The sequence below is a fragment of the Mastomys coucha genome, unplaced genomic scaffold (assembly GCF_008632895.1).
Source record: "Mastomys coucha isolate ucsf_1 unplaced genomic scaffold, UCSF_Mcou_1 pScaffold23, whole genome shotgun sequence".
Classification (NCBI taxonomy): domain Eukaryota; kingdom Metazoa; phylum Chordata; class Mammalia; order Rodentia; family Muridae; genus Mastomys; species Mastomys coucha.
This window is the reverse complement of record NW_022196906.1, coordinates 94,778,581-94,802,301: the sequence shown is the minus strand read 5'-3', so window position 1 is coordinate 94,802,301 and position 23,721 is coordinate 94,778,581. Positions and strand designations below refer to the sequence as shown.

The 23,721-nt window shown below is 38.1% G+C and overlaps 1 protein-coding gene across 3 annotated transcripts in view; it reads left to right on the top strand.

Moving 5' to 3' along the window:
* The window catches only part of Ppp2r3a (protein phosphatase 2 regulatory subunit B''alpha), a 150,144-nt gene that overhangs the window by 94,676 nt on the left and 31,747 nt on the right, over positions 1 to 23,721 (top strand). For all 3 annotated transcript variants that reach the window (XM_031345047.1, XM_031345049.1, XM_031345050.1), the window contains 3 exons: positions 12,545 to 12,631; positions 17,902 to 18,058; positions 22,685 to 22,733. In XM_031345047.1, the coding sequence (XP_031200907.1) occupies positions 12,545 to 12,631; positions 17,902 to 18,058; positions 22,685 to 22,733 (293 nt within the window). The remainder of the gene's footprint in view (positions 1 to 12,544; positions 12,632 to 17,901; positions 18,059 to 22,684; positions 22,734 to 23,721) is intronic.

Sequence of the window (23,721 nt, the reverse complement as noted above, 5' to 3'; positions counted from 1 at the left end):
AAAAAAAAAAAAAAAAAGAGAAAAAGAAAAAAAAATAGACTTCTCACGAAGTGAATATAATGTTTTGTTCTTTTTGGATAATTTTAGAGATCGTTTACAATGTATTCAATCATACTCATCTTCCATTCCCCTCTTTGTCCTCCCTCCCACTCCTGCCTAACCCCTTCCCCTCTAAGTTTCATGTTTCTTTGTCGTTGGAGACCCATTGAGTTCACCTGGGTGGCAATAGCATGGGAGGAAGTTATATAGTAGAGCATGGGCAGCTAACTTATCAGTGGTTACATCACTGAAGAAAAAAGATTCACGCTCTCCAGCCAAGCATCGACTGCAGTAGCATTGAGAGAGGTGGGGCCTCAGTGACCCTTTCCTTGTGCGTGATGAAATGTAGATGGATCCAGCACTGCAGAGAGATCTACTTCTCTAGGTGTTCTTGATTGTGATGGCCCTTGCGTGATGCCATGTCCAGAAGACAGCGGTCCTCCCCGCCCTCTGGTTCTTGCATTCCTTCCACCATTCTTCCTCATTGTTCCTTTGGTTCAGGAAAGGGTGATACAGATGTCTTGTTTGAGTCTACGCACTCAAACACTTTCAGCGTTTTTACCAGTTGAGTCTGTTTACCACCACCCAGTATAAAGAGAAGCTTCTTTGAACAAAACTGAGAACAGCACAGTCTCTGGTATAAACATAGATATGTAGAAAGCTGACACGTGTCCATTTACAAAACAACAGTAGATTCTCCACGAAGGCATGGGCTTTTGACCAAGTATCAGACATAAATTTGATCCTGAATTGGACCTCAAATCTAATAATAAAGTTAATATTACTCTTTCCTGGTTGTGTGTGTGTGTGTGTGTGTGTGTGTGTGTGTGTGTGTGTGTGTGTGTGTGTGTGTGTAGATCTATACAGGCCAGAAATCTACAGAAAGTATCTTTCTCTGTCATTTTCCACTTTATTTTTTGAGGCAGAGCTCTCTCTGGGCCTAGAGATCACTGATTAGCTGGACTGGCTGGCCATCAAACCCTAGGGATCCACCTTTCTCTGCCCTAATTCCATTTCTCTGCTAGAGTTTGAGGCATGCACCAACCACCATGTCCAACTACCTGTGTGACTGCTGGCAATCTGAAGTCAGGTCCTCATGCTTGTCTAACTGAGCCATCTCCCTGGCCTTGTGTTTCTTCTTTTGAAAAATTCTTTTCATTGTCCTATTTATTGACTGTCAGTTTGTGAGTTTGGGAGATTCATTTTTGTAATTTTTATAATATCTTAACTTGCTTTGTCTGAAATATGACTGATAAAGATTTTTCTCCCATCCCATAGGGTTCTGTCCACTTAACTTATAATTTCACTTGCTATGTAATAACTCTTAATCCATTTGTAAACTTTTTTATTAGATATTTTCTTTATTTACATGTCAAATAATATCTCCTCTCCCAGTTTCCCCTTTGAAAAAGAAAGAAAAGAAAAGAAACAAACAAACAAAAAACAAAACCCTGTTCCTTCCTCACTCCCCCTGCTCACCAACCCACTCTCTCCCACTTCCTGGTCCTGGCATTCCCCTACACTGGGACATAGAAACTTCACAGGACCAAGAGCCTCTCCTCCCATTGATGACCAACTAGGCCATTCTCTGCTATACATATGCAGCTGGAGCCATGAGTCCCACCATGTGTACTCTTTGGTTGGTGGTTTAGTCCCTGGGAGCTCTGAGGGTACTAATTAGTTCATATTGGCATTCGTCCTAAGGGGCTGCAAACCCTTCAGCTCCTTGGATCCTTTCTCTAACTCCTTCATTGAGGACCCTTTGCTCAGTCCAATGGATGGCTGTGAGCCTCTATTTCTGTATTAGTCGGGGACTGTCAGAGCCTCTCAGGAGACAGCTATATCAGGCTCCTGTCAGCTAGGACTTCCTGGCATCCATAATAGTGTCTGGATTTGATGATTGAATATGGGAAGGATTCCCAGGTAGAACAGTCTCTGGATTGTCTATTTGTTAACTCTAAAGGCTATTTCTTGAGCTATTGGGGTTTTATACAGCAAAATCTTTTTGTTTGTTTGTTTGTTTGTTTGTTTGTTTGTTTGAGACAGGGTTTCTCTCTATATCCCTGGCTGTTCTCTAACTCACTCTGTAGACCAGGCTGGCCTCGAACTCAGAAATCCACCTGCCTCTGCCTCCCAAATGCTGGGATTAAAGGCATGCACCACCTACCAAAATACCCAGCTAACAAAGTCTTTCTTATAGCTGTATACTGAAATGTTTGTTTTCTCTCTCATAGTTTAATCATTTCAGGATTTAAATTAAGGTCCTTAGTCCACTTGGAATTAGCTCTCTCTCCACATGTTTAGGAATGGTGTGTGTATGTGTGCATGTGTGTAAAACAGAGTTCTGGTTTCATTCATCTATGGGTGATTATCAAGTTTGCCAGCACTGTATTGAACGGTGTGTGGTCTTGATATTTTGTCAAAAATTAGGTGTGTCCGTAGGCATATGGGGTTATGGGGAGGGGGGGTTATGCTGTTTCCCTGGCTCGTTTTTGTCTTCATGCCAGTATATTACTGCCTCTGTCACTAGGACTTTGGAGCTTGGTGTGAGGTTAAGACTGTGTATTATCACTGGCATTGCTCTTTCTGCTGAGGATTGCTTGGGTTATACATGGTCTTCTGTTTCCATATGAAGTTTAGGATGATTTCTTTCTAGTTCTGTGAAGAATGCCATTGATAAGGATTGTATTGAATCTGTAGCCACTTTCACAATATTAATTTTGCCAATCCAGAAGCATAAAAGATCATTCTCTCATCTGATGCCTTCTTCTGTTTCTTTGATTATCTTTAAGGGTTTTTTGGTAGAGATCTTTTACTTTCTTAGATTTACTCCTGAATATTTTATTGGGGGGGGGGGCACTATCCTGAATGGGATATTTTTTCTAATTTCTCACCAAGTTTGTCATTGTATTTATAAAGGATATTGATTTTTATATGTTGATTCTGTCTTGCAACTGACTGAACGTATTTATTACATCTAGGAGTTTTCTGGTGGAGTAGAAGAATCTTGTCACCTGCAAATAAAGAATTTTACCTCCTCTTTTCCTGACTGTGTCCCTTTTATGTCTCGCTCTTTTCTTACAGCTTTCTGTTCTTTTCTAAGTCTTAGAAGAGGGGAGAGAGTGGACATCCTTGTTTTGTTCTACATGTTTAGAGAAAATGCTGTCATTTTTCTCCTACTAGTATAATGTTGCCTTAAAGATATGTCATATAATAGCTCTATTATCGCCGGGCAGTGGTGGCGCACTCCTTTAGTCCCAGTACTTGGGAGGCAGAGGCAGGTGGATTTCTGAGTTCAAGGCCAGCCTGGTCTACAGAGTGAGTTCCAGGACAGCCAGGGCTACACAGAGAAACCCTGTCTCAAAAAAACAAAAACAAAAACAAAGCTCTATTATCTTGGAATATGTTCCATTTATTTCTAATTTCTCCAGTACTTTTATCATTAAGGTTTATTTAACTTGTCAAATTCCTGTTCTGCTTCTATCAAAAAATGACCATGTGTTTCTGTCTGTACGTAGAGTAATACAGTGAAATATACTTATTGATTTGCTTATGTTGAACCAGCCTTGCTTGATGATATTCTCTCTCTCCTCTCTATGTCTGGGCAAGCCCATTTCTACTTCAGATGCTTTGTTCTTCCTTGACACATTCCCATCCACATTCACACTTACTTCCAGACACTTGCTTGGATAGCCTCTGAATACTTTCTGCTTTATTTTTTAACTCTTTCTTGATATTTAATGTTTTTGCTTGTCTGTCTCCTCTATAATATAAACTACATGAGAACAGGGACTTTACTTGCATATTTTACTTATCTGGCCCCAGTACTCAAATATGTCACTTAATAGATGCACATTAAATATTTATTAAGTAAGAGAAATAATTCTATTTTTTAAACATTTTTCTTTTATGAGACTAGAGAAGTATTCTACAACTAAGTGATATTCCTGGCCCCATGAAATTATTCTTACTTAAGGAGTCTATATTCATGAGATGGCTCAGCAGTTAAAGGTGCTTGCCACCAAGCGTGGTAACCAGAAACCTCATGAAGAAGGATATAACTAGCTACCACAGGTTGTTCTCCGGCCTCCGCGTGTGTGTGCACGTGCATGCACGCACACAAACACACTCAATCATTTTTTAAAAGAACTCTACACTAATTCTGCCAACCCAAGGAGAATTATTTGGAAGGTTTGGTCATTGGCTGTTCTGTAAGCATAGGGCACATTAGCAGCATAATTTAAGTTTTTCAGTGTTTTCTTAAAATTCCCAGAATTTCAGAGGCTGGAGCAAAAGGATCTGAAGTTTGGGACCAGCCTGGGCTATGGATCAAGGTCTTGTTCTAAAAAAAAAAAACAGAAATGATGTTTTATTTAGAACTTACTCACAGAAAAGAGGTTAATGAACAGAAAAGTAAAGAGATAAGTATTCTTCATTCTTTCTAGTTTGATGTTATTTGACACAGCTAAGCCTATAGCAGTCTGTGGTCTTCCAGCAACTGGTGTCTACAAAGTTTATGATTTTTATCCATCTTTTGAGGAAATTCCACTAGCATAATAATTGTTGGACAAATAAAAAATATACATAATAAAAAAAAGAAAAAGAAAAAACTATACTAGTCACTCAGAGAATATAATTACCTATCTCTGCTGTCGTCACGTTAGTGGTATTTGTATATTATTGCTTATGTGATGAAATGTATATGATAAAATACTTTTATGTTAGTATTATGCTTTGTCTTCAATTCAGAAAAATGAATCTATTACTCAGAAGTAGGCACTAAACTGGAAAATATTTGTAACAGTAAAGTAGCATTATAAAGAGTATCAAGACTTACTTGGAAGTCCACGATGTGAACTTGCACATACTGAGATAACTGAACTGTGCTGTGGTGATTTTATACATCAGTACAACAAGCAAGGGCTGGAGATGTGTGGCTCAGTCGTGAGCATTTGTCGACATGCACAGTGTCCTAGAGCCACAAAACAAGTCAAAGCAAACAGATACCAGTGAATATCTGAAGACAGAACTTTTATTGGTTATCTGTTCTTTCCAAAGCCCTTTCTATTAGGAAGTCTAGCCAAATAATAGCGTGAAGTTGCTGAAACTTTAGTATTAACTTTGTACAAGTGAGATGTTTCTAAAACAATTGCAACATACTCTGTAGTATAAAATTGACTAATTATATTCTTAGGCATGAAAGTGACCAAACTGAAGAAACATCCTACTCATAGCAAAAACAATGAAGATCATAATTAATAAATCATAAAGGTCTGTGATACAGGAATATACATTCTGTTTTGGTAACTATTTTGTCAGTATTTTTAAGACTAGAAAAAATGTCAGCTAGGTAAAAAGGACTCCAAAAGTCAGCCTGTAGTCCTTATTTCCTACAAAAGTTACCATCTGAAAAAAAACAAGCTGTTTTGACAGTGAATGGAAATAAAAAATATGATACCAACAAATTAAAGACTTTGAATTACAGTTTTACATGTTGGGCCAAGAGATTGTTAATGAATAAATGTTCTGCTTAAGTATGCCAACATATGCCAGCACTTGAAAAAGGAGGTGGCCCATTTAAGTTTTTAAAGTGAGCAATGTGCCTTCAAAGAGTTCTTCGTGGCACTGGCACCAGCAGTGAAGTTATTCTGGAGCTTATACAGATGGTGTCTCGGTGGTTTACTCAGTGTCTCACTTGGCCTGAATCAGTCACTTTAAGCTAAAATTGCTCAGCTGTGCCGAAGCTGCCTCTCACCACTGAGAGTTTTAAACTTGTTCTCCTCTTTCCTTGACATACAAAGAAATCGATTTTTAGAAACGTTGTATAGTTGTCCACATTATGTAGAAAGACCGTGAAGAAATTTCAGAGCTCCAACAGTCAGAGAATGAATTGGTGATCTATTCACTATGCCTTTCCAGGTAGAAGAGCCAGGCTCCTATTGCTTGACTACGTTTATCTGCACTCATCACCGATAGTTAGAATTGTTAATTCCTCTCTGTATTTCATCTACTTTCAAAAATAACATGTAATAGCCAGGCATTTCCTATCCTGGCAGCCTATATGGTGAATTGGTTTTGTCTTCATATATACAAAGAAGAGGACTGGCACATGACTTGACTTGTCTGTCAACTTGACTAGAGGTCTTGGTGAAAGATTTGTCAGTTTTATTCTTCTCACTAGTAGTAAAGACTGATTCTTGCTATTTTTTTATATTTCAAAATTGTGACAAAGTTATTAAAACAGCAAGCAAAATGAAGAACCAGCTGCTGCATACTTTCACCACTAGATGGTAGCCCTACTTCAGTAATGAAGAAACAATAAATCTGCTATGAAGCTGGGCCCCTGAATATGGAGACTGGAGAGATAGGTGGAAGACACAAGTGTGCTATTTTATACTGCTTACAAAGCAGCTGAGCAATGTCTCACAACAGAGCACACTTCTTTTTTAATTTTAGATATGTGACTGTTTTGCCTACATGTATGTATATGTGTCACATGTATGCCTGATATCACAGAGGTCAGAAGAGATTCCCAGGATCAGATGGTTGTGAGCCATCTTGTAGATGCTGGGAACCAAACTTAGGACCTCTACAAGTGCAACAAGTGTTCTTAACTACTGAGCCATTCTCTATCACATAAAACTTTTAAATTCCTAAAAACTTAAACTTCTGCCAAAAGGTAGAAAGGCAGATGGAAAAAATATTTCCATAGTTAAGAGCATGTACTGCTCTTCCAAAGGGCCAACCAGCATTTGGTCCCAGGACCCACATGGGTCCTCATAACTACCTGTAACTCCAGCTCCAGGAGAATCCAATGCCATTTTATGAACTCTATGGGCACCCACCTACATATAGGTGTATATATTCACATCTACACATAAACATACTTAAATTTTTTAAAAAAGTAGGAAGAAAACTAATGCAGATCAAAGTTTTATATTTTGCTTCTATAAATAATATACATACTTTAAATTAAGTTTATAGTCTAAATCAAGAAATAAATTTATATAAAACTCTAGTGATACTGAACAATAAAAATTTTATGTGCATATTGATATTGACTTTAAGGGCCAGCAGGATGGTTAAGCCATTAAATGTACCTACCACCAAGCCTGATAACCATAGTTCAGTTTCTGGACTAACTAGATGGAGATAACCAAATCCCAAAACGTATCCCCTGACCTTCACACTTGTGCCAAGGCATGTATGTGCAGTGTCAGGTATGAGTTTCGTTCCTTGGAGTGGGCCTTTTGACCAATCTTATTTTTTAAAAAGTAGTTGGTTACTCCTCTAACATTTGTGCCTTTATTGTACTAGTACATCTTGCAGGCAAGCTGCTGTTACCGGTGACCAGGCTTTGTAGCTAGAAAATACTGCTGATTATCCTTCTCTCCTGGTAACATGCAGATTACATTCCAGTACATGAATTCTAGTCAGTAGGAGTGAAGCTTCTAGTTAACACCAGCTTTACTTTTCTGTTTGATGACATATATAAGTATTGCCTTCAGCAATAGGGGCTATTAGGCTGTGCAGAATAACCGATAGCCTTGATAATATCCTGTGATATTTGAGGATTTCCACAGGGCCAAAGACGCAACAAAATGTAAGTCAGTGCTGGCACTGGTGGTTTATTTAACTTGGTAACATAAGATGTCTAGTTGGGGCATTGTATCATATATATGTCTATATTTTAGAATATTTCTATAGTAGTAGGTTTCCATATAGTTTTTAAATGTCCTTTAGTGTTAGCTGTGCCTCCCTATATCCCCTCCTTTACCATCCCCCTTCCTATTTAATTCTCCTATTTCTAGTTTCTCCTTTGTCCCTCCATACTGATATATCTTATTCTCCTTCTTTTGGAGAACCTTTCCTCCCCACTGGTGCTTTACTCAATATGTAACCTCTCTAGTTTTTCAGACTGCAGCGCACATATTGAAGGCTTAAAAGATAACATCCACATATAAGAGAAAACATACAATATTTGTTTCTTTGGATCTGGGTTACCTCACTCAGATTTTTTTTCTAGCTCCATCCATTTGTCTGATAACAGCTAAATAGTATTCTATTGTGTAAATGTACCACATTTCCATTCCTCACTCATCAGTTGATGAGCATGTTGACTGCTTTCAATTTCTGGCTTGTATGACTAGAGCAACAGTGAACATGGATAAGCAATGTCTCTGTATGGGATGTAGAGTCCTTTGGGTAGATGCCCAAGCCTAAGAGAGCTGGAGACTGAGGTAGAATGATCCCAGCTTCCTGAGAAACTGCCACACCAGAGAAACTTTCCACGGTGGCTTTACTAGCTTGCACTCCCACCAGCAATGGATGGATATTCTCTTTCTCTACACCCCTGCCAGCATGTGTTGCCATGTGTTTCATTGATCTTGGCCATTAAATCTCAAAGCAGGTTTAATCTGCATTACTCTGATGACTGAAAATGTTGAACATATCTTTAAATGTTTCTCAGTAATTTGTGTTCCTCTTGTGAGAATTCTTTGCTTAGTTCTGTACCACATTTTTTACTTGGGTTGTTTTCTTTTTGTTCTGTAATTTGGGTTCTCTTAGATGTTAATCCTCTATCAGATGTATAATTGGTAAAAATCTTTTCCCACTTTGTAGGATGCTGCTTTCCCCAAAGGACAATGCCCTTTGTCATATGCAAGCTTTTCAGCTTCATGTGGTCCCTTTTATTATTTCTGATCTCAGTGCCTGTGCTATCAGTGTTTTGTTAAGAAAGTCCTTTCCTAGCCGGGCAGTGGTGGCGCACACCTTTAATCCCGGCACTTGGGAGGCAGAGGCAGGCGGATTTCTGAGTTTGAGGCTAGCCTGGTCTACAGAATGAGTTCCAGGATAGCCGGGGCTACACAGAGAAACCGTCTTGGGGAAAAACAAAAAACAAAAAAACAAAAAAGAAAGAAAATCCTTTCCTGTGACAATTGGTTCAAGTATATGCCCCAGTTTTATCAGATTCAGGATATCTGGTCTTACGATGAGGTCCTTGATCTTTAAATCAAGTTTTGTACAGGGTGATAAGTATGGATCTGATTTATTCTTCTACATGCAACCATCCAGTTTATCCAACACCAATTTGGATAAACTTTTTTTTCCAGTGTGTATTTTTTACCTTTTTTTGTCAAAATCAGATGTATGAAAGTGTGTCTGGATCTTCAATTCCATTGATCAACATATCTGTTTTTATGACAATACCATTCTGTGTTTATTACTATAGCTCTGTAGAATGAACTGGAATCTGAGATGGTGTATACCTCCAGAAATTTTTCTATTATTCAGAATTGTTTTAGCTAGCCTGAATTTTTAATCTGTCCACATGACGTTTAAATAAATTTCTGTGGAGAATCTTGTTGGAATTTTGATGGGGATTGAATGTAGAATGCTTTTGATACGATAGCCATTTTTCAATATTAATCCTACCAATCCATGAGAATGGGAGGTTTTCCACCTGCTGGTCTCTTCAGTTTATTTTGTCAATGGCTTAAAGTTTTTATTACTCAAGTCTAACTTGCTTAATTAGAGTTATCCCCAAAAAAAAAATTCAGGCTATCGTAAAAGAGTTGATTTCTCTCTCAGATGGTCACTTGTATAAAGAAAGGCTACTGATTTTTTTCTGTGTGTCAGTTTTGTATCCTGATACTTTGCTAGAAGTGTTTCTGAACTATAGAAGTCTCCTGGTAGAGTTTTGAGGATCTTTGATGTACAAATCATCTGCAAATAAAGATATCTTGGTTTCTTCCTTTGCTATTTGCATTCCCTTTATTTAGCTGTCTTGCTGTTCTAGCTAAGTACCATATTGAATGAGTATGAAGAGAGTAGATATCCTTGTCTTGCTCTTGGTTTTAGTTGAAATTTTCTGTTTAGGTTGATATTGGCTGTAGTGTTGCCCTTGTTACACGCCCCTTGTATTCCTAGTCTCTCCAGGACTTTTATCATGAAGGGATGCTGCATTTCTTTTCTGCATCTAATGAGATGATCATGTGGTTTTTATCTTTCAATCTATCTGGTGGATTATGTTTACTGATTTACATATGTTGAATCATCCCTGTCTCTCTAGAATGAAGCCAACTTGATCATGGTGGAAACTCTTTTTGGTGTGTTCTTGAATTTAAATTGCAAGTATTTTATTTAGACTCTTTACATCAACATTCATAAGGGATGTTGATCTATATAACTTTTTTGGCTCAGGTATCAGGGTAATAGTGGCCTTACAAAAAGAATTGTAATATGTTCCTCCAATGTCTATTTTACAGAAAATTTTGAGGAATGTTGCTATTAATGTTTCTTTGAAGGTCTTGCAGAATTCTATGCTGAATCAATCTGGCCCTGAACTTCACTTCTCCACCTCTGTCCCCAGTTGAAAGTCTTTAATTTCTTTAGAGAACATGGAGTTACAGGTTTCTTAAAATTGCTTACTTGGTATTGATCTTTTAGGTTTCTTGGTTTGGTGCAGTATAGGTCTGTAAAGTTCATCCTTATGACTCTCTGAGCTTCTTCAATATCAATGTCTACCTTTTCACTCTTAGTTTTATTAATTTGGATATTCTCCCTCAGTCTTTTAGTTATTTTGGCTAAGGCTTTTTCCATTTTACTTTTTTTTTTTTAAAGAACCAACTCTTTGTTTCATTAATTCTTTGTATTTTTGTTTGTTTTATTACATTGATTTCATTCATGAATTTGGTTATTTCTTACCATCTACTCTTTTGAAGTATTATTTCTTCTTGTTGCTCTAGGGCTTTCAGGTATGTCACTGAATTACTAAGATCTCTTTTTTTTTAATGTAAACACTTAATACATTTCTTTTGTTGCTATCCAGCTTTGATCCATGGTGGTCAAGAAGAAGGCTGGATGTTACTTCAGTTTTCTTATGTGTGTTGAGACTTGCTTTGTATCCAAATATGTGATCAATTTTGAAGAAAGTTCCATAAGCTACTGAGAAGAAAGTATATTCTTTTGTGTTTCAGTAGATGTCTATTATATCCCTTTGATTTATGACATTATTTAGCTCCAGTATTTCTGTTTAGTTTGTGCCTGGATGACCTTTCTATTGGCAAGAGCTGGATATTGAAGTCACCCACTATCACTCTATAAAGGTCAATATGTGATTTTTAGCTATAATAATGTTTGGGGTTTTTTGCTTGGTTTGTTTTGTATTTGTTTTTGTTTCGGGGGGGGCTGTTTTTTGTTTTTCGAGACAGGGTTTCTCTGTGTAGCCCTGGCTATCCTGGAACTCACTCTGTAGACCAGGCTACCCTCAAATTCAGAAATCCTCCTGCCTCTGCCTCTGCTTCCCAAGTGCTGGGATTAAAGGCATGCATCACTACTGCCTGACTTTTTATTTTTTAATAGTGTTTCTTTTATGAAGTTGGGTCCTTGGTTAGCACATAAATGTGTAGAATTTCAATATCCTCATACACACGGTGGGACTGATTGCTCTGGCAGCATGTGTATAGTAGAGGATTGCAAAGTCGGTCATCAATGGGAGGAGAGGCCCTTGGCCCTGTGAAGTGTAAAAAAAGAATTTCAATATCCTCTTGATGATTTTTTTCCTTTCATGACTGAGTGTGTAGTTCCCTTTTCTATCTCTTATGATTAGTTTTAGTTTGTTTTGTTTTGTTTTTTCAAGACAGGGTTTCTCTGTATAGCCCTGGCTGTCCTGGAACTCACTCTGTAGAACAGGCTGGCCTCGAACTCAGAAATCTGCCTGCCTCTGCCTCCCAAGTGCTAGGATTAAAGGCGTGCGCCACCAACGCCCAGATTAGTTTTAGTTTGAAGTCTATTTTGTTAGATATTAAAATGCTGTACCTCTTTTCTTCTTGTGTTGGGATCTAGTCATCTGGCGAATGATGTTTGAAGAGTTTCTTGGTATCAATATTTGGTCTTATCTTTGTTGGGTGAGTGTTATGTTCTTGGGTAACTGTTGACTTCCCTGGATCCTGGGCAAGTATAATGACTGTGGGATCCCTGGTAGAAAATGTTCCTGGGTCATCAGCTGACAGAAAGGAATAGAGATGGGGTAGGAGGAAAGGCTGACAGGGTTGCAGAGAAAGAGCTAAGCTAGGTCCCAAATACAACTTTAATAAGCAAAATAATGCTCTTTTGAATCAGACCAGTTTAACAGCCATCCGCTGACTTACTGATTTATTAAGCCAACACAGTAGAATTCCCCTACCTCATTGCCTTACCACACATACACACAGACCAATGAGCACTACTTGAATGAGGTGTGGCTGTGTAATTGAGACATAATGGGAGTGAGATACAAGTGGTTAGGAAATGAAAACATAAATGGGAACTTTTTTTCTCTTATAGAGGCAAATTTATACTGTATATGTAGGGTAAAACACATGCTTTTTTTATTCAAAATTGCAGTTAACATCAAAAGTTGTTGCTTAAATTAGTTCTACAGATATTCATAATCTGGCCTTCAGTAGGGTAGTAGAGATCTGAACTTTACTTTTAATTGGTTTTGTTTTCCTTTTGAAACTAGGTTGTTCAGAGAATATTCTACACAGTCAACAGATCTTGGAGTGGAAAAATTACTTCGACAGAGATAAGGAAAAGCAACTTTTTGCAAGTATGTCACTCATGTAAAGATATTATAAGGGCCAATTTAATAATTTTACTTAAATTAAATTTTTTTTTCTTACTCTATTGCAAAGTTCTAAGTATCACTTCTTCCGGGCTGTAAGCACTTGTCAATAACCCATGTGGGGTAAGGGCTCTCAAAATAAAAATAATATGGGATATCTGCCTGAAGGTATATACTGTGAAACAAAACTAGAAATGCACATTTACACCTGACTTGAAAAATGTACATAAAAGATGCAGAAGCCTCAGAAGGATCAATGTATGGTCTTCATCTTGGAGAATATCAGGAGTTTAGCAAGATAAAATCTCAATAGGAAGGGGCTTCCAGGAAGCAGAGCAGCCGCACAAGCCAAAGCCAGAAGCAGAAAACGTCCCTCATGTTCAAGACTTTCCAACTAGCTGAAGTGGCCAGTGGCTTTTGTGATAGTAACTAGATTGGAAAAGTGTGAGCTTGCCGAAGAAATGGAAGTATATAGGCTTGATTCAGTAAAGACCCTACCTTGCAAGAAATAATACATTTTATTCAGTTATTTTATCAAACAAAAAACTATTGACCACTAGTAGGAGCCTTTTACCGAGGTAATACATAAAGAAAATAGAATGAGTCACACTTGAAAGAAAAAAAAAGTATTTTAAATGGATCGTACTAATACCAATACCTTATTACTCTGTATCCTCCCTACCTTTATCTTCATGTTAGGTAGACAAGGTATTGAAGACCTGGAAACTTAGCAATCCATAATGGATACACAAATATTTTGTTTCTCTATAACAGTGATTCTCTGGCAGCTTTCTTCAGTGTGCCCAAGCCATGTGTTTGGCGGGACACAAAAGGCAGTATGAGAAGCAGAGTCTTCATTTTTGGCAGTTGCTTTTGTTTATTTTTCAACCAGATAGCTGTTGGGTTTTTTGTTTGTCTGTTTGGGTTTTTTTTTTTAATGTAAGAAACAGGACTGGCCAGGCAGTGGTGGCACACGCCTTTAATCCCAGCACTTGGGAGGCAGAGGCAGGCGGATTTCTGAGTTCCAAGACAGCCTGGTCTACAGAGTGAGTTCCAGGACAGCCAAAAAAAAAAGAAAGAAAGAAAGAAACAGGACTGAAATTGTAAATACTTTGTAAACACAAGCATTTGTACTTGAATAGGATTTTAAAAGGGCAAGAAGTCCTACTAAGCAAAGGCTAATAAATATCCTTTCTACAAAAAAAACAAAACAAACAAACAATGATTCTCAACCTGTCATTCACAACTCCTTTGGGGCTCAAACAACCCTTTCACATGTGTTACATATCAGATATCCAGCATATCAGATATTTATGTTATAGTTCATAACAGTAACAAAATTTAGTTATGAAGTAGCAATGAAAGTAATATTTGAGGGTCACCACACTATGAGGAACTGTGTTAAGGGATTACAGCATTAGGAAAGCTGGGAAGCACTGCTCTAAAATGAACAGTCGTCATCCCAATCATTGTTTGTAGTTATCGAGCATCTAATGCCTGCCTGGGCTCTTGGTAGGTATGACACATGGGTTAAGAAGACAGTAATTTCTTTAATAACACAAAAATTATAACTTCTCAAATTTTTAATGCATGTATGTATATGTACTATATATGTGACTGTTCCCAAGGAGGTCAGAAGAGGGTGTTGGAGCAATCGGAATGGGGTTGTAAATAATTGTGAGCCATTATATGGGTACTAAGAGCTGAACACAGATGCCCTGGAAGAGCAGCAAATGCTCTTAGCCCCTTTATTATTTTAATAAAATCTTTGAGACTCAGGTATTGTCGAGTAACTACACAGAAGCACACAGCTAGCAGGCTGCTGAACTGACAGTAGAAGTCAAATGTTCTCTTTCTACAGTGATTTATTTTCCCCTCCTCTTCATTTTTTTTTCTTATCCATCTCCTTAGTCATCTTCTGAGCCCACGAACAGATGCTCAAAATATTCTAGTTCTATGAATATATCTAGAGTAAAAACATAATACCAGGTGGTGGTAACACACACCTTTAATCTCAGCAATCAGGAAACAGAGAAAGGCAAATAGATCTCTGTGAGTTCGAGGCCAGTGTAGTCTACAGAGTGATTTCCAAAACAGCCAGGGCTAAACACAGAGAACCCCTGTCTTGGGAGGAAAAAAATCACTGTTTATCTCTTCGCCCAGCATTTCATGCACTTTTCCATAGAGAGAACTTACACATCTCTATTCTTTTTTCTTTGGGGGGGTGGGTTGTTTTTGTTTTTGTTTTTGTTTTCGAGACAGGGTTTCTCTGAGTAGCCCTGGCTGTCCTGGAACTCACTCTGTGAACCAGGCTGGCCTCGAACTCAGAAATCCGCCTGCCTCTGCCTCCCAAGTGCTGGGATTAAAGGCGTGCGCCACCACCACCCGGCATACATCTATATTCTTATTTTAAATTTTATTCATTTATCTATGTATGTAAGAATTCTGTCCGTAAGTATATATGTGTACTACATGTGTGCTTGGTGCACTCAGAAGCCATAAGAGGGTGTTAGGTACCCTGGGACTAAAATTACAGAAGGTTATGAGCCATCATGTGAGTGCTGGAAATTGAACCTGGGTCCTCTGAAAAAGTAGCCAGTGTACTTAACCACTGAACTATCTCTCCAACCCCTGTAGTCTTATTTTATATACATAGTATGTTGTTTTGTTTTGTGAGAATGCTATATAGAAGGATATTTTCATTCATTCATTCATTTATTCATTTGGAGTGGGAGTAGCATACAATGCTATTGTCAGAAAAACAGGTTGCCAGAGTTGGTTCTTAGGGATCAAATTCAGGGATCAGGCTTGGCAGAGGTGCCCTGACCCTCTGCACCACCCCACTCGCTCTGTGGGGCCTTTTTTTACAGTATGTGGGAGATACATACTACTTTATAAATTGGGTGGGTTTTCTTTTCTCTTGAAAATGTCTCGGGATTCCTTCTATTTCTGTCCATATATTCTGCATGATTGATTGCATGGCTGTGCTGTAATTGATTATATATTCTTCTATTGAGGATTAGTGCATTTTTATATTTTTTTCTATTACAATGATGTAGTGACCATACTTGAACCTTACTCTCCTGGGTATATGAATAATAATTTCTCTAGAATAGACTACTAAAAGAAAAAAAAATCCTGGATCAAATGATACTTTAATAGATGCTGTTAAATTAACTCTTAAAATCCAATTAATCCTTTCCCTTATATATTCACTAACTTGGGAGCAGAGGAAGCCCTAAGTGAGTAAGTCCTGAGTTGATGGGTATCATGACATGGGCAGAGCCTGTGGAGGACTGCAAGAACAGATAGTCCATGGGAAATTGGCAAACTCTTTACCCATATGGGCTAGGGTCAAGAGAAATGGCAAAGCTTTTCTTGAATCCAAGTATGTGTGTTTATGGATGATTAATCTGTGTGTGCAAAAACTAGCAACTGTGACTTCCTCCTCCTGGATGTTTACAGCCTAGTGTAGCTCACCTACGAAGACTTCCTGCTGAGACTAGCTTAAACCCCTACTACCACCCTGTGCTGTACCTGATAAACAAACTGAGGTTCCAGGGTAGTTCTAGAGAAGCGCACCAGATCCCAGCTTTCCTGTATGTGTGCCTGTTTGTCTATCTGTCCTTTCTTCATTCTCTTGCTGTTAGGGGACCCAAGCAGGGCAGGGTGGCAACAAACAGTGAGAGTTAATGAACACTAATACCATGTTTTTCCTTTGTGTTATGAAGACTATACCTTAATTTTGCTTACTTCATAATCTTCCATTAGATAGTTAATATAATTTAATGATTTTCTTTCAATTTAAAAATCACTTCCTATTGTAAACATTTTAAAAAATAATTTATCAGTGTCGTAGTTTGGGTTGCATTACTGTGAAGAGACACCATGACCAAGGCAACTCCTACAAAGGACAGTATTAATTGAGGCTGGCTTACAGTTTCAGAGGTTCAGTCCATTATCATCACAGTGCTGGAGAAGGAGCTGAGAGTTCTCCATCTTGATTCAGTGGAAGCAAGATGAGGAGAAGACTATCTTCTGCAGGCAGCCAGGAAGAGGGTCTTTTCTGCCCTGGTGGGGCTTGAACACACTCAGCCCTCAAAACCCACTTACACAGTGACACACTTCCTCCAACAAAGCCACACCTATTCCAAGAAGACAACACCTCCTAATGGTGCCACTTCCCATGGCACTATTCAGACCACCACAATCGGAGCAATGCATTTATATTACAAGATAATATTCTTTGTCCTTGTTGTTTTTGGCCTTGTATTCCACTTTATTTCCAATTATTATTATTAGCTATTTTCCTTTTTATTTACACTTGTCTTTTATGGGCCTCTTTTATTTTGGACATTATTCTTTTTAAATTTTTATTACATTGTGTGTGGTATGTGTGATCAGGTAAAGGTCAAAATCGGGAATCTGTTCTTTCCTCCCACAAGCTGGGCCCTGGTATCAAACTCAATTCATTATGCTTAGTAGCCACCACCTTTACTGTTAAGCCATCTCACCAGCCCCATTAAACATACCTCTTTATAGACAATATATATATTTAATCTGTTTTGAGGGATTTTTTATATTTGATCAAAAATATTTTAATAAGGAGATTTAGCCCATTTGTATTTATTCCTGATATTTTTCTATTAAATTTTCTTAAAGTTTCTTTCATTTATGAAAATGTCTTCGTTTTTAACTACAGAATTATGGATACAAAAGCTATTACTCCTGGAATCTATACTAGAGGTACAAACTGAGACAGAGACTAGCTCAGAACCCTTAGCTCCACCCACTGCCTTCGGTTTCAAGCCACCATGTGTAACCACAATTGTATACATAAGTAATGCTTATGATAAACTTGATTCCATTACAAAGCCAAACATTATATGTATATTCACATTCTTCTTAATATTGCTCATATAATTTTGAAAAATTAAGGAATCTTAGTTTATGAATGTGAATAGTAGAGGGCTGGTTATTTTTCGGCTGGGCAGTGGTTGTGCACACCTTTAATCCTAGGACTCAGGAGGCACAAGCAGGTGGATCTCCAAGTCTGAGGCGAGCATGGTCTACAAAACAAAATCCAGGACAGCTAGAAAAACTCAGTCTCAGACCACTCAAACACACGCACACAATTCCTGGCTTGGTACCAAAATCAAAATTTTAAGTTAATGAACAGAAATTTTCGAGACTATAATAACCAAAGTTAGTTGAAGATCATTTAAAATTTAATTATTTTATTCATACCATTTCAGACTCTGGCCCTTTTGGAGGAAGAGGAAGATATAAACCAAATCACTGATTACTTCTCTTATGAACATTTCTATGTCATTTATTGTAAATTCTGGGAACTAGATGGCGATCATGACCTGTACATCAGCCAAGCTGATCTATCTCGATACAATGACCAGGGTAAGTGATTCTATAGATGCTAAAGTAAATCTGTTTTTAAAGTTGCATAAATTGTCTAGCCTTCTTATGAGAAATTCCCTTTCTTAAATTCTTTAAGTCTCTTTATAGGGTCAATAATTTTTAAATGAGAATGGACAAAGATTTGTTGTTTGTTTGTTTATTCTGTAGAACAGGCTGGCCGCAAACTCATAGAGAACTGCCTGCCTGTGCCTCTCCAGTGTTGGGGTTAGAGGTGTGTGCCACCATGCCTAGTCAAAGATTAATTTTTTTTTTCAGTTTTTTCGAGATAGGGTTTCTCTGTGTAGCCCTGGCTGTCCTGAAACTCACTTTGTAGACCAGACTGGCCTCAAACTCAGAGATCCGCCTGCCTCTGCCTCCCAAGTGCTAAGATTAAAGGCACGTGCCACCACTGCCCAGCTAAAAAAAAATTTTTATTTTTTTAAAGATTTATTTATTGATTATATATAAGTCTGTAGCTGTCTTCAGACACACCAGAAGAGGTCATCAGATCCCAGTACAGATGGTTGTGAGCCATCATGTGGTTGCTGGGAATTTCTGGGAATTGAACTCAGGACCTCTAAAAGAGCAGTTAGTGCTCTTAACCACAGAGCCATCTCTCCAGCCAAAGATAATTTTTTAAACTTAGAGACCAGAGAAGGAGTTTGAAGGTAAGTAAGTAACCACAGTTTTAAAAGTGGGAAGTCTTTGTAGTAGTATGTATCATTAAGCTGATAATTAGATGCAAGTCTATTTGAAAACTTTCTTACTTAACAGTATTTCTATCAATGCTAAAAATGAACCCCACCCCCTTCTGTGGGTCTCAAGCTGTCCTGCCTCAGATTTCAAGGAATCTTTATAAAAATTGCTTTGCGGGGGATGGGGTGAGGGCAGAGAGATGTCTCAGTGGTTAAAAGCACTTGCTATTCTTCTACAGTTTGGGTCCTAGCACCCTCATCACAAAGCTTCCAACCTCCTCTAACTCTGGTTCCAGAGAATCTTTTTTTTTTTTTTTAATGTATATGAGTACACTGTAGCTGTACAGATGCCGTGAGCCATCATGTGGCTGCTAGGAACTGAACTCGGGACCTCTGCTTGCTCTGGCCCTGCTGGCTTCGACGTGATACACTGTAGCTGTCTTCAGACGCACCAGAAGAGGGCATCAGATCTCATCACCGACGGTTGTGAGCCACCATGTGGTTGCTGGGATCCAAACTCAGGACCTTCGGAAGAGCAGTCAATGCTCTTACCCGCTGAGCCATCTCGCCAGCCCGGTTCCAGAAAATCTTATAACCTCTCTGGCCTCTGAAGGGATGTGCACTCATATGCTTGTACAGACACACAAAGTAAATCTTTTTTTTTTTTAAGCTTACTTTTTTAACTCCAGAAAGATATTTTCTCTACAAAGAAATTTCATTTTCTTTCTTTTGTTAAACAAGAGTTACCCACTGAGCCATCTTGTTGGACCCTGATATTTAACATTCTTTTTTTAAGGCTCAATGTTTTTAAATTATTTATTGTTATTATTATATAATATTTATATATTATTACCTAATATATATGAGTATACTTCAGCTGTCTTCAGACCCACAAGAAGAGGACATCAGATCCCTATTATAGATGGTTGTGAGCCACCATGTGGTTGCTGGGAATAGAACTCAGGACCTCTGGAAAAGCAGTCAGTGCTCTTACCTGCTGAGCCATCTCTCAACCCCCATATGTAATATTCTTAACTAAGTACCAAGGCATACTGATTCATTCTTCTCTCAAAAGTTCACCCTTATTCTATCTTTAAATGTCTTCTGAGCAATTTTTGAATCAGGCTTTGTTATGTTAGGCTTTGTTATGTTAGAGATAGTAGGGAATAAATCTTTAATGTGCTAAATTTTGTTTCTGTCATTTAGAATATGGGATATGACAAGCCCCACTTCATGAAGGATTGATTTTTGTAGCACCGGGGATTAAGCCCAGGGCCTCATATATGCTCAACAAAAGCTCTACCATTGAGCTGCACTCTACCCCATATAGCTAGTTTTATCTGATCATCAAGTTTCATAGAGCTTTGCACCCTTAAGAAACCTAGATTTGGTTGGGTCTGGTCTAGTCTGGTCTGATGTCATTTAATTTTGAGCCAACCACAATAGCTCAGGCCTATAGTCTCAGATCCTGAAGAAGTTGAGGCAGGAGGATTTCTGTAAACCAGTATTTGGAACCCAGCCTAGGCAATATAGACCCTATCTGTGAAGGGAGTGTAGGGAAACCAACAGAGTTCTCTCTTAAATTCCTGGGTGCCAAGCAGGAATCAGAGCAAATACTCAGATGGACGACTTATTTGATAAACATGGTAATGCTGTTGCCTTCCTCATCTTAATCCTTGCAGTCATGATCTTTCTGTCACCAATAACACAGATTACCACATTCATAAGGGTCTCTCATCAGCCTTGTTAGCTGTGCATTTCCCTGTTAACCATGTTTGTGAGCCAGCTTCTAGAGATCTTGCACAACCTGTGATTCTAGAGCCCCCTCTCCTATTCTCCTTGCCATCAAGTTTCTAAATATTATATTTACTAACTGGGTCAATGTTAATGACATGATGAAGGGAAACTCAAATCTACATTTTGTCCACTCACCTAATTCAGCTTCAGACCACAGTCTTTAGTTTAAGCCTTCCAAAGCTAAAACAACCTTTTTAAAAAGACGTTAAGGAGCAGGAGTGCTGGCTCAGTAGTAAGAGGACTTACTGTTCTTGCAGAAAACCAGCTTCCTTTCCCAGCACCTATACAACAGTTCACAAATGTCTATAACTCCAGTGCCAAGGGACCTGATGTGCTCTTTTAGCCTCCATGGGCAGCAGGCACTCACTCGTGTGATACATGTACAAATATGCAGGCAAAACACTCACACACAGAAAGTAAAGTTAAATTGGCTTAAAAGATGTTAACATTATAATTTAATATTTTTGCTGTTTTCTATATATTATTTCTCTCTAGTACAAAGTATTTATTCAATAAATCAAAAATCAACAAAATACAGAGACTATACAGGCCAGGCATGGCTATCTTGGTACCTGCAGTTCTAATTTTCCTATCCAAATTGACTTGTCCTTATGTTGACTATACCTAACTCTAAGCAGAACAGATGCTGGGAGCTGCAGCCCTCTACTGAATTCCTTGGTAGTTCTGCAATTTTAGTGTGCATTCCATTGCCAGGGGTACTTGTTAAAGAACAGCTCTAGAGATCTCTCCCCTCCCCTCCCCTCCCCTCCCACTCCTCTTCTCCACCTCCTTTTGGTTATTTTGAATTTTAAAAAGTATACTGCTATATATTTTCTAGGGTCTATCATCAAAAATCATCACACTATCTGAAGATAACTGTTACTGGGGATATAGCTCAGTAATAGGTTGGCTGCCTAGCATATTCAGTTCCCCAGTAGAACTGATAACAACAAAAAACATTCATTGATGGAGTTTCTTTTAAATGTTAGACTCTTATAGAATGGGAATATAAGAAAAGTATGTTTATGGTATGTCTTGGTATCTTTTCTAAAGCTGCTTGGAAGCATTCTCCATTTGAGTTTGTGCAGTTCCTGTAATGATATAAAAATGAAGCAATCAGTTTCCCTTGAATTTAATACTAGGATAAAAATTGTCTTGTTTTAGAAGAAAATTTGTCTTGTTTTATTGGACAACAAAATCAATACAAATTCTGTATATTTTTGTCTTAGTTGTCAGGATGTTCATAATTAACTTAGAACTCAACTATATAAATAACTAAACAGATGTCAGGTACAATCATTTGCCTGACTTTTTTTTTAATTAGTGGTTGATAGTTTAAACCTACCTCATTCTTCTAAAAACTATAAATTATGTGTAAGAAAGAATTTAGGATCTGGGCAGACAAAATTTCTGCACAAATGGGAGTAGGGCCCCAAGGTCCCACCCATGACAGAGGAGATATTAGTGGTTGATCATCCCTGAGGGAGGAAGACTCACTTCCCTGGAGGTATGTGCCAGTGGAAGCCCCACACACATGTGCATATGAGAAGTACTAACTGGAGGAAAATGAGAAGGATGATTGGTTGGGAGAGAGACAGCATAAAGGACACTTGGGAGTTATCTACTGGTAATGGTAGACGGATAGGTCATAATACAGTATATAAAAGTATGATGTTTTCAATGAATAAATTTTAATATACTAAGTTTAAAGAACTTAGGGGTTGAGGATGTGTTTGGTAGCACATACAGGCCTGGGTTTGATTCCCAGCACCACATAAACCATGTACAGTGGTGCATACCTATAATCCCAGCACTCATAGCAGGCGGGTCAGAAGTTCAAGGCCATTCTTAGTTATTTAGCAAGATAGAGCTCATCCTGGGATACCTAAAACCTTGTCTCAAAGGAAGAAAGAAAGGAAAGGAAAGGAAAGGAGGGAAGGGGAGGGGAGGGGAGGAGAGGAGAGGAGAGGAGAGGAGGAAAGGAAAGGAGAGGAGGAAGGAGAAAGAAAGAAAAGGAATTTAACTACTGATACTCTTGTTGTGGAAGATTATTATGATTTAGGTTTAGCTTTAGCAAATGAAAACAATTTTTTAGGAATATTTCTAACTAACTGTAATTCTTATTTGTATTTAGCTTCATCAAATAGAATTATTGAAAGAATATTTTCTGGAGCAGTAACAAGGTATGAAAATTTAAATTATGAATTCTATTTAGTGGGCTAGCAAAAAAATTAATAGAAAAATAAAATAAAACAACTTGAGTTTCAAAATGAACTATACTATCACAATTCATTTTAGCAAAGCTTTCTGCATAACTTGAGAGAGCTACTAAGTTATATCTAAAAACCATACAGTTGTGACTTAATAAAAGACAGTAATTCTACAATATTAATCCAATGTGGCTGGGTAGTGGTGGCACATGCCTTTAATCCCAGCACTCAGGAGGTAGAAGCAAGCAGATCTCTGTGAGTTCAGGCCAGCCTGGTCTACAGAGAAAGTTCCAGGACAGCCAGAACTACCCAGAGAAAACCTTCTCAAAAAAACAAAAAAACAAAAAAACAAAAAAAATTAGTCCAGAGTCTAAATATAAGTAACAATATCTTATGCCATTGATTATTAAATGGGAAACCAGGGCCAGACCTAGTGCATGGGCCTATAATCCCCAGACACTTAGAAGGCTGAGGCAGAAGGTTCACACACTGAAGCTTTCTTGGGCTACAGAGTCAATTCAAAGCCTGCGTAGGCAACTTAATAAGACCTTGTTTCAAAAAACTAAAAGTAAGCTGGGCATGATAGTACACGCCTTTACTCCTAACACTTGGGAGACAGAGGCAGGTAGATCTGTAAATTCAAGGTCAACCTGATCTGTATATTGAGTTCCAGCTACCAAATATATAGTAAGACCCTGTCTCACAAATATTAGTTAGTTAAGTAATAAAGTGAAAGAGGGATAAGGATGTAACTCGGTGGTAGAGCTGCCTGTGTTGTTAGGCTTTAAGGTCAAACTCTAACATCATAAGAGCAACATGATTTTTTTTTTCTTAATTTAGGCAAATGTCTTCTAATTTTACTTTGTAGGCCTTTAAAAGTGAGATGGGCCTCAAAGGGGTTACACTTTCTGAACTATCCAGCCTTATGAGGGATCTATTATTTTCTTTTTTTTTTTTTTTT